The sequence below is a fragment of the Manis pentadactyla genome, chromosome 4 (genome assembly GCF_030020395.1).
Source record: "Manis pentadactyla isolate mManPen7 chromosome 4, mManPen7.hap1, whole genome shotgun sequence".
NCBI classification, from domain to species: domain Eukaryota; kingdom Metazoa; phylum Chordata; class Mammalia; order Pholidota; family Manidae; genus Manis; species Manis pentadactyla.
In genome coordinates, this window is record NC_080022.1 from 1293734 (window position 1) to 1306844 (window position 13111).

The 13111-nt window shown below is 63.3% G+C and overlaps 1 protein-coding gene across 1 annotated transcript; it reads left to right on the top strand.

The window, feature by feature from the left end:
- The first annotated feature begins 3019 nt into the window (after nt 1-3019).
- On the top strand, nt 3020-4692 carry LOC118911014 (uncharacterized). Its single transcript, XM_036882612.2, has 2 exons — nt 3020-3707; nt 3836-4692. The coding sequence occupies exons 1-2, from the start codon at nt 3020-3022 to the stop codon at nt 4138-4140; spliced, it is 993 nt and encodes a 330-aa protein (XP_036738507.2). The 3' UTR covers nt 4141-4692.
- The last annotated feature ends 8419 nt before the right edge of the window (nt 4693-13111 follow it).

The following is a 13111-nucleotide window of genomic DNA, read 5'->3' on the forward strand; positions in this document are numbered from 1 at the left end:
GTGGGGCTTCCAGCCCAGCATGGTGGCCCCCCAGGGAGGCTCAGCCCTGGCTAGCAGGGGGCACCCACAGCCCAGGGCACACCCACTGCTCCCATGGCCACCCAGCCAGGGGTGGGGCATAGGCGAAGGCATGTGAGGCCTAGCCAATCCTGGCATCTGGTGGTCTCAAGCATATAGGACAAGGCAAGGTCAAGGCTGCTCACCCCATCCTGGCAACAATGACCACTTTAAGTGGCTGCCATGTGCCAGGGAGAGTGCCCAGAGCTGGGCTGTTGGGTGGGCTCGGCGAACGGCAAAGAGATGGGGCAGGCACTGGGTGGAGGCACAGGCCCCGGAGCAGGTCCCTCCCACTCTGGTTGCCCCCCACGTCTGGCAGGGACCTCACCTTCAGTCTCCTGCTCCCAGCCCCCAGGACTGAGGTGGCTGCCCTGTGAGGTGGCCCCCATCTGCTGGGGAGCCCACTCCTGTGGGAGAGTGAGGGCAGCCATGCCAGTGGCCCCCATGCGGTTTGCTTGTGGACCAAGGGGAGGACTCAGACTCAGCTGTTCAGGCCCTGTGGGCCCCATCATTCTGATCCCCTCGGGAAGGCCCAGGAGCACAGGGCACAGAAGCTGTGGGGCTCTTTCCAGGCAGCCGCCAGCAGCCCTGCCAGCCTCCAGCCATGACGAGTTTGGGCAGGAGGCCGGCTCACAGGGGCTCCCCCTAATACCCCCCACCCCTCGACATTTATCTGCACAAAAGGCGCGTGCCCGGAGACAAACTCACTCCCATGGGGCCGCCCAGCTTTGTGTGCGGGGCTGCGGCCCAGAGGCCATCTGGGGAGCAGTCAACCCAGCGGGCGGGGCTCCCCAGGCTGCCTTTGATGACTGGAGAGGCAGGGGCCCCAAGCGACGCCTGGAGGGGGCACATCTGGCCTGGCCAGTGCCTTCCCATTCCCACAGCCCCTGGGTACAGCAATAGGCATGACAAGGGAACAAAGGGGGTCACTTGTCTCTCTGCCCCCACCTTCCTGCTTGCTACTTGCTGGGCACTCCTGCACGAGGCCTCCGGAGGCAGCGTGGCCTGGCAGGTAGGGCTGTGGGCTCAGGATTAGGACCCAGACTCTGCCACTTAGCTGGGCTCTCTGGGCCTCAGTTTCTTCATCTGTGAAATGGGCTAACAGCAGCCCACCGCAGGCATGGGCTGAGGACAAGGGAGTGAATAAAGGCAGAGTGTTGAGGTGGCCCCGGAACACAGCTGCTGCTATTAACCTCACCATCATCAAGGGTCCCCAGCCCAGGGCTCGCCAGGCCTTTGCCTCTGTCCATCCCGGTTCATTCTGTGGGTGACCCCTACCTGTGTTCTGGGCCACCTGGGAGCTGACCAGTGCAGCAAGGAAAGGCTGGGGTCCTGGGGCCACAGTGAACCCAGGACGGTGTGACAGCAGGCAGGCAGCCAGGCCTGGGTCTGTCCCTAATCCGCAAGGCTGATATGGTCCTGCCAGCTCTCAGGATTCTGGTCTCAGACAGAATGTCTGTCCTGCTTAGCCTGCATGCAGTAGGTGCTAACGTGGTGCACAGTTCCCTCTCCCATCCCATCCAGGCCCCCTGAGCACCCCCAAGTCTGGCCTCAGTCCTGGGCCTGACCCCAGTGGACGCAGCCATGGGTATGGCCGCACAAGTGCCAAGCACCCTTCTGCTGGCCGCCCCCAGAGGGCTAGAGGCCTGGACAGTTAGGAGGGGTGCACTGGGCGGGGCTCCCTGCAGGTTCTGCCTGGCACGGCAGGCAGTTCTGAGTCTGGGCAGCTGGACTGGTGGGGGGCAGGGGGCAGGGGCTCTGAGGGTCTCTCCGCTCAGGGAACCCTTCCTGGCTGAGGGACTCCTGGGGCCAGGGCTTGGCAGACAGGGCCTAAGTGGGGCCCCCCTCTCCGCCCTGCTGAGGGGGATGTCCTTGAGAGGGTGCCCCGCAGGCCCCAAGATAATCCCTGTGAGAGGCCCTGTGAGAGACTGCCCGCGGGCTTTCCCACGGCCTCACATAAAGGGCCGCGCCAGCTGCTCTCCCACAAAAGGCTCCCGCCATTCAGTGCCTGGAGGCGGGCGGGGCGAGCGGAGGCACAGCGGAGGCCTACCTGGCCACCCCCAATCGCGGCCCGCGTCCACAGGAGAAGCACTGCGCCTGGCCGCTGACCATCAGGGCCGGTGGTCCCCAGGGCTGGGACGCGGGAGCAGTTTCAAGCAGCCACCCAGGCTGCCACCAGCCCACTCCCCCTGCTCTGCCTGAGGCTGGCACAGTTCCCGGACGCCTGGCTGAAGGGCCGCTCAGGGGGACCCTTCACACCCCCGCTGCACTGCTGGGCACGGGGCCAACCCTGAGCCCACCTCCCCTCCTCGCCACCACACACCCTGGCCCCACTGCACCCACTGGCTCACTTCCTGCTCCCAAGCCTGTGCTCTGATTTACTTCCATGCCCTTACCTTCCCCCATCCTGGCACACAGTGCAGGCGACAGGAGGGGACAGGGCTGGGCAAGGCCCCCGCCCCGGACTCCAGCCTCCTCATCTGAGATGTGGGACACCGCTCCTTCCCTGGGCTAGTGGGCAGCCGTTTAAAAACACCAGGTCCTGGGCACCCAGGCTTGGGGGCTGTGGGGTCCCTGCCCCTGGGAATCAACTGCCCAGAGTGCTTCTGAGGGTGCCTTTACAGAAAAGGACCATCCCGGGGCAGGGAGAAGTAGGCTGGAGGGCTTCCTGGGGAGGTGGCAGCTGGAGCCTGGCCTTTCAGAAAGCCTGGAGAAAGGTGGGCTCACGCAGGGCCAGGGGCCCAGCCAGGCAGGGGCGCTGAGGGCTCCCCTGATGCCGCGTCTCCATGCTGCTTCCACAGCCCAGGCTGCCCCTGCGGCCACTGAGTCACTATAGTGACACAGCTGCCACCCAGCGAGCCCGGCCAGGCCCAGCAGGTGCCCCAGCTGGAGAGCTCTTGGAGCTCTTGGTCTGGTGGGAGGACCAGTCAGGCGCGACGAGTTGGAGGGCCCCAGGGAAGAGATGAAGCGTGGCTCCGGGAGAGCGGGCGGTGGGCAGAGGGTGGCCAGTGGGGATGCTTGCCCTGTGCCCGGAGGGCAGGCAGGTGGGGTCGGGGAAGGAGCTGCCCTGGACCACGGGAGTGGGGAGCGGATGGTCGGCTCCCCTGGCGTCTGCACCCGGGAAAGGGGCCAGACCACCGGGGGCCCCCGCTGCGTGGGTTTGAGGGCAGGCTCAGCCGCAGGGCCGTCCCAGCTACGGCCTCGCGCGTTCCCCGCCACCTGGGCTCACACACACCCCTGCTGGGGGCGGGGCGCGTCCTTATCCCAGCCCAGCGCAGGGGATCCTGGGCTTTGTCCAGCCCTGGCGGCCGATTGGCGGCTGAGCGTGGGAAAAAGCGTGCTCGCCCGCGGGCCCCACCGACCTGCGACGCATAAAAGCGCCCCCACCATCCGGCTGCCTTCACCGCCTTTAGCCACCCTCCCAAGCAGTGCGCTCCCGCCGCGCCGCCCTGGCCTGCGGGCACAGACACCCGAAGTGACGACTGATCGGATAGGTGCCGTCTCAGGGCGCACCGGGGATCCGGCAGGGTCCCCAAGGACTCTGCTCACCAACTCTCTGCTCTCCTTCTTGGATGAGAAATTCGCGGGCGCCAGCGCAGCTCCGAGCAGAGGCAGGGTCGTCGTGGAGACGGAGGTGGCTGACATCCCCGGTAGGCGCCGCTCAGGCCTGGCGGGAGGTGGTGACAGGAAGGGGGTGTCACCTGGGGGAGGGCAGGGCGGGTGCCACGTGGCCCCCCGCTTCCGCGGCCCGCTCACGCGGTGGGCTCACTCTTCGCAGACCCCAGCCACACCGTGAGCGCCAAGGACCGACTCCGGCAAGGCGTGGCGTGCGCCTCCGCAGAGCCTTGCGGCCCTCCCGGAACCAGGCCTCCTGTCCTTCACCCAGGCAGGTGGAGCCGAAGAGACTCCTGCCGTGCTGGAGAAAAGTGCGCCCGTGCAGCGCCCTCCCACAAAAGCGGGGGTCGGGGGCCCGGTGGAGACTTTGCCAGGCCCTGGGCCCCAAAGGGGAGGGCTGGGCTGGCGGGCGCAGCCCTCCTCCTGCTGCAGTGGGAACCTGACTCTGCTCCCCTCTTTCCCACCTAAGCCGGGGCCCAGAGTCAGACGCGGCAGTCCAGTCCGCAGGCAGAGGCATTGTGTGTGACAGAGGCTGCAGATGGCCAGGCTTGTGCACCGAGAGGCAGCTGGGACAGTGTGGCTGGACAGGTGCCTGGTCCCGGATGGGACACAGCTGGGTCTCTGCTTCTTCCAGGAAGGGAAAGGCTGGGTGCTTTATGTTGTGGGGGGGGGGGGAAGGGAGTGCTGTGCCCAAGGGCTGGCCCCCTAGTGGACATGGGGCAGAGGCTGTGGTGGTCCCGTGGGATGCCAGTGAATGCACCGGGCAGTGTGGATGTGCAGGTGCCTCAGAGCTGGGCCACTAACAGAGCTTGAATAAAGGTGCTGGTCTGCAGCCTCTGCCTGGGTCTCTGCTCTGTCCCCCAAAGCTGACTGATTCAGGGCCCCTGCCCAGGGCATGGAGATCTTGGGACCTTGGAGTGGGGCACTGTGCCAAGGACAATCCTAGGCTGGACCCTGCCCGGCTGGTCTCTTCCCTGGAACTGTGGTCAAGGCCCGGTCTACAGCCCTGGCCCCCAGTGACAGGGCAGACCCTCAGGATGCCCCAAGCCAGGGACAGCCCCTTCTCTCCCTGGCCACTGGGGGAGCCTCCCATTTACCGCAGGCCCCTGTGGGCCTGACAGTGTGCTGTCCACTCATATAGGGTTCTGAAGTTGCCTCGTCAACAGCCTGGAGGTGGGAGCCTCATTGCCCCCATGTTACAGATGAGCAAACCGAGCCCCTGCTGACCCGGGCCGGAGGGGAGGGCACGGGGAGTCAGGTGCGGGCTGGTGCTCCCTGCAGTGGGTGCTGGCTCCTGCCCCATGGTGGCCACCCCCCCCCACACTGGGCAGAGCCAGGGTTGTGCCTCCCCAGAATAGCTCCTAGTCCCCCAAGTCTCAACCCCCACTACTCCCAGAAATGCTGTCTTCTCTCTTGCCGCAGGCCAGGGTCCAGCCCAGGGTCTTCCACCGAGCCACACCTAGGGGGAGGGCTCCTGCCCCGCACCCAGCCTGGGGGCAATCTCAGCGGGCTCAGCCCCGCACTCCGCACTCCGCAGGTCCCTCAGAGCTGCCCCAGCCGCGTGTCTCGCTGCCTGTCCGTGGGGAAGCCTGGCCCCAGGGCCTCAGCAGCTCCCAGGAGAGGGAGGAGCTGGGAGGCCTCCCCTTGAGGGGCGGAAGTGGAGGCTCCTCCCTGCCAAGTCCGCCCCTGCCTTGGGGAGGGGCAAAGTGATGCGGACCTGGGAATGCCCGGGCCTGGGCGGGTCTGCAGGCAGGTTCCTGGAAATGGGGAGAGGCGATGCTGAGAGTCAGACGGGAAAGTGCCCTTTGGGGAAGTCCTAGCCCCACGAGGCAGGCTTGTGGCCGACCTTGTGGAGAGAGGCCCAGACAGGGCCTGGGTCAGTAGCCATAGCGCCCGTGGACACCTGTTGACGCCCTGCTGTTTGAGCACTGTCATGCGGGTTCTAGTTGCCCCCCTATTTGCACGTTGCCCCTCCGTGGGAGGGGACAGCCTGGACTCCAAACCCATGTCCCACCTCCCAGCATGCGATAGGTGCTTAATAAATGTGGGCTCAACAGAGCAAAGCTTCCTGGAGCCCCTGGGGGCCTGGACGCAGGGTGAGGCCCCTGGCTCGGGGCTCTCCTGCATCCCCCTCCCAGTGGGCCCTCCTCCGGCCCAGGCCCGTTGAGCCCAGCCCAGGGTGGGGCTGGGACTGGGACTGTGAACCCCGCCCTTTGCTCAGGGTCAAATAGGTGGTTAGTGGAGCCCCATCTCTTCAGGTTGCTGCCCAGCCGACATTTACCTCCATCTGCTCAAGGCTTTCCTTGTCAAATTGCGTCCAGCGACCTGTTGAAGCAAGAGAAAAACACCAAACACCAAAAACACTTATTCACGATGACGATTCAGGGGGAAAACATGACGAGCAGGGAAATGTGATGAGGAAGGAAAACAGGACGCGAGCGGCAGCTGCTCCTTGACTGTTTGCTGCTCCCGTGAGCACCGCGCGGGCCGGACGCACCCCAGGACCCCGTGGCTGCCTTCACATCCTGTCCGAGGGCGAAATGTCAACTCAGAGGGCCTCTCATTCCATTTTTAATTTTTGTAGCTGAACTTTTTATTTTGAGAGAATTCACAGGGAACTCTAAGAATACAGAAGACCCTGTGTCTCTGTCACCAAGTTCTGTCCATTTGCACCACATTGCGAGTCCACAGCACAAGGCATGCAGGGAGATTGACGCTGGTGAAAGAGGGAGAACATCCCATTTCCAGGAGGGTGCCTCTTATTTCTTTTTTTATATATATATTTTTCTTGATCGTGATGAGATATATGTAAGATTTAAATCTTAGCCATTTTTAAGTGCACAGCTCAGGGACCTTAAGCACGTCCCCATATTGTGCAGCCATCTCCACCATCCATCTCGAGAATATTCTCATGATCCCAGTAGAAACTCTTTCCCCGTTAAGCACCATCCCTGCCTCCCTCCCCAGCCCCGGTAACCTCTTCCTTACCTACTGTCTTTATGAATTACCCAAGGCCCGGTGCAAGTAGAATCACCCATTTGTCCTCCCGTGACTGGCTGGGTCCCTGAGCACAGAGCACGGAGTGGTGGGACCTCTCAGGCCCCACCCCTTCCCGTGAGGGAGTGACACTTGTCTGCTCAGGCCATGTTGTGTTAATTGTTCCTCTGCTGATGGATACCTGCTCTTTCCGCCACTTGGCCACAGTGAGACGCGCTGTAGGGGGGGTGTGCAAGTCCAGAGTGGTCCCAGGGGGTGAGGAGTGGCCCTGACTCATCTCTGAACCCACAGTTGGGGACAGAGGGGGCATTGGGAGGAGGGTGCTGCTGTGACGGCGGGCAGTGGGGTATGCAGCAGGCAGGAGCTGCCCCACTGCCTGGCAGAGCTCCTTGCTGGGGAAGACATGGGGCGCTTTGGCTGGCCCTTACCAGCAAGGAGTGTTCATACATCTCTCGATCAGCTTTTTTCTCATGAAAGTGAAATATGCAGTTATGAAAAAACACACAATGCAGAAGAGAATAAAGTAGGAAGCAGAAGCTCGTTGTTGGTGCGGGCCCTTCCCATGCAGCCCTCAGGGGGCCTGCTTATGGTACCTTAGGACCCCGGAGACAGACACACAGGTGTGACTTTTTTAATATTTAAGTTTTTAATTTTCTTTTTCTCTTTTAGACACAATTTTTTAATTGCACATCCTAGGTTAAGTGTCCCTGCTGCTTTCCAGGTCTCTTATCTCCCTGCCCTGTCCCGGTGGCCGGGCTGTGTGCATGTGCCTCTGCGTAGGTGTCTGGGACTCTTGGCAAATCACGCTATGGAAGCTGTCTCCCGGGGTCAACATTTGCATTGGAAGGGGTGCCTTGTCCCTCTTGTACTACCCAAGGGACCCAGCGTGTCCGTCACTGTCCCATGTCAGACTGCAGGACACGCCTGCCTTCTGTGAGTAGGGGTGGCGGCCCCTCCCAGTGAAAGAACTCCGTGAGAGGTGGTGGTGGGACCACTAGGGGACTTGGGGGTGTGCTGGCGAGTTAGGCGGTGCTCTATCTGAGCGGCGGGCCCGTAACCTCACGGGGGTTTGATTCACCTGGAGACCAGCAGGGCTGGCTGTGGGCTGGGCCGGGGACATCAGGGAGCTGCCTTCCACCTCATGTTTGCCCAGGGGATTCATTCTGAGTGCCTGCTCCGTGCCAGGTGCTGGGGACGCAGCAGTGAGAGGAGAGAAAGGTCCCTGCCCTGGCGAACCCATTCTTTTTGGAGACTGCCCAGAATTCTGTCCCCCAGAGTCATGTGCTGAAGCCCTGAGCCCCAGTGTGACTGCCTTCAGAGAAGGGGCTTCCAGAAGGTGATTACGGTTACATGAGGGCATAGGGCGGGGCCCTGATGCCATGGGACTGGTGTCTGTGACAGGAAGGGACACCAGAGCGCACCCTCTCCCTGTGTGCTCCCAGAGGAAAGGCCATGTGAGGACATGGAGAGGTGGTGGCCGTCCACATGCCAAGGAGGGAGGCCTCCGGAGAACCAAGCTGCCCTCACAGTGCCCCTGGACTTCCAGCCTGTAGAGCATGAGAAACCCCCCAGCCACTGTGTTATGGATGCCCAAGCTGACTAAGCTGTGGGCACAGACAAGGAAAGGAGGCAAGCAGGTGCATACCTGCACACGCCCGCACCCACAGCCTGCACACTCCTGCGCATGCCCCGCAGCCTGCACACTCCTACACACGCCTGCATGCTCCCGCACATGGCTGCACAGCCTGCACATGCACAGCATGCTCTTGGAGGGGGCCACAAGGGCCTGGGAGAGTGAGGTGGGGCTGGGCTGGGTGGCGGGGAGCTGCTTCCGGGGAGTTGGGCTTGGCTGAGGACCCTGCGGAGGAGGTGGGCTGGACCTTGTGGAGGGTGGTGGAGGAGGGAGCCAGCTGGGGTGCCGGAGCAGGCGTGAGCTGAGCACCGTGGGGCGGCCCCAGAGAGGCTTTTCCCGCAGTTGGCCAGGCCTTCCCAGTTGCTCAGGGCTGGAGAGACATTTCCTGGACTCGTCAGCAGTGGCCACACCTGCAGCTGTGGGGCAGGTGTCTGCTGGGCGCAGACCGACCCCAGGGACAGCGGGTACGAGGCAGCTTGTCCGTTCTCACTTAGGAGAACACCGCCTCCCTGGAGGTGGCTCCCGTGAACCAGGCACACGCGGCAAGCGTGCACTGGCTGAGCTCTGGCCGATGCTGCACGCAGGTAAGGCCCCAGTTTTCTGATGGAGAACACCCCCACCGAATCAGAGGGTCCCCAGTGAGCTCTCTTAGGGACCGAATTATGTCCCTGTTTCCCGCCAGCGTAACTGTTGGGAGATGAAGCCCATAAAGAGGTGATTCAGGTTAAATGAAGTCATAGGTGGTGCCTGACCCCAGAGGACTGTTGGGGTTTCCAAGGGCCCTTGACCCTGCAGAACACCCCTTTCTGGAAAAGTGCCTGCCAGTGAGCCTCTGCACCCAGGCGCATCCTTGGCCTGTTCAGCTGTCATTCCCAGGACTCCACACTCACCTTCCCTTCCTCCTGGCCAATGGTCCCCAGGCCGTGCTCCCATCCTGGAGGCCCGAGGCCCCGGCGCTCCCAGAGGCTTCCGTGTTGCACCAATCCGTGTGTTTTTCTTGGGTGCCAGTCCCACTCTGAGGCCAGAATCACCTACTTATGTACTGAGCCGGGGTGGGGGGAGCCCTGTGCCCTCATCGGGTTTCTGGAACTCTCCTGGACCTGAACCAGGGGGCAGTGTGGAGTGGGACTAAAGCTAGGTCAGCACGTCCGGTCCATGACCGTTTGCTCCCCGTGGGGATGTGACCTCCTTGGCCTGCCCCAGCTCTGTGCCTTGGTTTCCTTATTGTACTTATTGCTGAGGCCTGGAGAGCCGCTGCGAGGAGTGTCCAGGGACGGGAATGGGATGGAAAGGAGTTGGAATAACCAGCCATCCAAAGCGGCACGGGACGGGGTGGGTCGCAGTGGCAGTGAGGGCGGTGGGGAGACTGTGGGGGAGAACGGCGGCCTGGGGAGGGGCATGGTTCAATAGACAGCCTGAAAGGGGCCCCAAACTGCTGCCCAGGCAGGGTGACAGGGGCAGCAGGGAGGGTGGGGTGCCAAGGGGCTGTGCATGCCTGCAAGGGGTGGGTGCAGGAACGTCTGAGGGTCTCCCCAAGCCCTGAAGCAGTCTGCATGTAGGGTAAGGTGAGGCATGGAGCACAAGTGTGTCCCAGGGGCCTGGGATTTGGGGTGTAGGGGGTGAGGACTGACCCAAGGCAGGGGGCGGGGGTGTTGCCGGTAAAGAGCTGGGGGGTGGCAGCGGGGCATGTGAGGCAGGGTGCCAGGGCCAGGCCTGGCGAGCACCTGATACCCTGGTCTGGAGCTTGGAGGAGATGGGGGTCTGGGCTGGACGCGGGACCTGGCGTCCCCCGTTCGGCCAGGAGCAGGCTTGGATCTGTGCAGGCCCCTCGGTCTCGGGGAAGGCCCACTGCCCAGGCTCGCTTGACCCCCCCTGCCCCTGCCCCTGCCCTCAGCCCCACTTCTCTCCCTCTGTCCCCAGGCTTGTGGCCAAGGAGCCCCGTCCTCCCCTTCCCGGCCCCACCAAGCCGCGGACTGTCCTGAGGCTTCCCATGCTTGGCCATTGCTGGTATCTCCTCCTTCTGCATCCTCCCTCCCCGCAGCCTGCCCTCTGCCTTCCCACCTAGGGGACCCCCAGAGCCTTCTCATCAAGCTCCAGTCTACTGTCCTTGCCAGCCTGACAACTGTACAAAGTCTTCGGTGCAGGACACACCTGGTGTCCCCGGCACCCCTCTAGGAGCAGGCCCAGGCTGGCGAACATCCCGCTCCCTGCACACCCCAGCAGGAGTGACCCAGGTTCACCAGCCACACTGCTCAACCCATGTACTTTCTCATAGAGTGGCCTTTCCCACCTTGTCCCCCAGCTGGGCTCCTATTTATTCCTCAGAGCCCCACCTGGCATCTGCTATCCACTCAACAGAACCTCACCGTAGGACCCTAGTACTGGCTTTTAGACGTGGCTCCCTCCCTAGACCTGGGCCCCAGGAGGGCAAAGCCCACTGCCCAGCCCCAGGCTCACGCAGAGCAGGGGCAGCTGAAGGTGGCCGGGATGCAGAGCGGGGGGCCTCTGGGGTGGTGCCTCCCAACACCCATGGGTCAGCCGGGAGCACTGTGGTTCTCCCCACCCCTTTTCCACCCTCATGACCCCAGAAATCTCCTTTATGAAGAAAAGGGAAATGTGATCAGGGGATTCCCAGAGACTCCATCTGGTGGTGTCTTGACCAGGAGGTCTGGGTGAGGGGGTGCAGGGGGCAGCAGACCCTGGGGAGAGGATCTCGGTCAGGACAGCAGGCTTGGTGGGGCCTGGAGTCTGGGCCAGCCCTGCTGTCCTGGGGCTCCTCCAGCTGTGGCAGAGAGCCCTGCCTCCATGTTAAGGTCTGTGACCCTGACCCAGGGCCGCCTCAGTTCCGCCATCTGCACTGGGGCAAGGGGCAAGCACAGAATACCCTCTAAAGCCCCTGCCTGGCCCTCCCCTAGGCCCTGAGGGTGCAGGCACTAGGAGGGCCTCATAGACCTCTGGTCACAGGCCCTGGCAACACTGGGGAAGGGAAGGGAGTCCCTGGGGTCCCAGTCACAGGGGACACTGGAAGGAGAGGCCATAGATGGGGGCTCCACCTTCACCCAAGTCAGTCAGGGTGCGGGGGCCCCATGGAGTCTCAGACATGGACGGGGCTTCCCGGAGGCACACCCCCATCCTGCCCCCCCTGCTGATCCTGGGGGCTCTGGGCCGAAGCAGAGAGCTTGACACCCACAGGTGACAGCCAGTGGCGGGGCCGTCAGGTCGGTGGGGAAGTTCCAGCCGCGGCCTCCTCCTGCAGGTGCCCGAACCAGGCCTGTTGGCACAAAGCTGGTGATGAGTGAGTGGGTGGGCAGGTGGGTGGGCGGATGGCTGGTGCTGAGATCTGGAGCCCCCCGTCTTCCTGCTCCAACACGCAAAACCCCCTGCTGCCAGGGTTTATGTTACAGAAGTGAGGGGACAGAAACCAGTGAGACAGGGTCCCTGGGGGAGGGGAGGGAGCGGCACGACCACTACGTGTGGCATCAGAGAGAGCCTCCTGGCAGAGGCAGCCTTGGCAAGGAGCCGGCGCAGGCTCGAGCTGGGCCATCCCTCGCTCCCTGGAGGCTGGGCACAGGGCTGGACACCCCCGTCCTGAGGGGCATGCAGGACTTGGGAGGTCAGCGGTGGTGTGGAGGCGCGGCAGGAAACAGCAGGCATCCCGGTGCCCTCAGACCCTGACCTGGGCCCCTGAGTGGTACCTGTGCGCTGCTGGGGTTTCTAGAGCATTCTAGAACACTCTTCAGGGCTCCCTCCACAGGGCGGAGCAGAGTGTGGAGAGGGGCTGCCGCTTCACTGGAAAACCTGGCAGCCAACAGGCAGTGGGCTGTGCGTGTACCTCTCACAGAGGGTAGGGGCTCCTCCAACAGGCCTTGGGGAGGGGCCAGGAGTGTTACAGGCGGGTGTTCATGGGGCTTCTGAGCCCCTGGGTCCCCCCTGACCCCGACCCTGCCTTGCAGCACTGAGGTCAGGGAGCCGGGCTGGTCATCTGGAGGATGGCGGCCAGAGGGGACCCTGCATCTGAGCACTGAGAAGCTTAGGCCAGAGAAGATGCGGGCCAGCCTCCACCCCGTCCGGTCCCCTCCCCGAAACCCCTGATGGCGAGTGGCCGGGCCTGGTGAGCTGGACACACACAGCAGGCTGTGATGGGTCTGATGAGAGGGGAGCCACACTTAACTGATTTTGCAACTTCACAGAAGAAGTCTGGGGGTGCTGTGCCCATCACATGAGCTTGGGCTTCAATGTGATGTGGAAGCCGGGGGGTAATGGGAACTGACTCCCCTGCCACTTGCCAATCTGGGGCCCAGGGGTGGGCGGGCTTACTTACATGAGCCCCGAAGCCTCCCTCTTAGGGCCCAGGTATGTGGAGGTCCTACACCAGCTCTGGGGGTGACAGGGGTGCTGGGAAGCCTGGGTGGGAGAGCGCCCTCTGGACAGGAAGATGGGGTCTGGCCAAACAGAGACCCAGGGCAGGGCCTGTCTTCCTGGGTCCCCGTTTCCCCATCTAAGAAACGGGTGCAAGGACCACCCAGCCCCGCCCCGGGACAGGCGCGGGTGTGGGTGCCCTGGGAGCCCCTCTGGGTGCTCAGGGAAGGCGCACATGCCTCTCACTCAGCCCCATGGGGCTCCAGGGGCCTCCCCGCCTCTGCGGTCTGGACAGTCACTTTCTGCAGAGCCGTGTGCTCGGGAATGTTTGGAGGGGACAGTCGCCCGTTTGAGTAGAAGCTGAGACAGGCGATGGAACCTGGGGGGCTCCCGCTGTGGCCTCGGCGTCGGAAGTGTAAACGCTTCAGGTGCAGCCCCACCACGGGAAAC

What these genes read in the sequence shown, in the direction of transcription:
- LOC118911014 (XM_036882612.2), top strand. Translation starts at nt 3,020, where the DNA reads ATGAAGCGTGGCTCCGGGAGAGCGGGCGGTGGGCAGAGGGTGGCCAGT. An exon ending in GGAGGTGGCTGACATCCCCG is followed by an intron (nt 3,708 to 3,835) that starts GTAGGCGCCGCT and finishes CACTCTTCGCAG; the next exon opens with ACCCCAGCCACACCGTGAGC.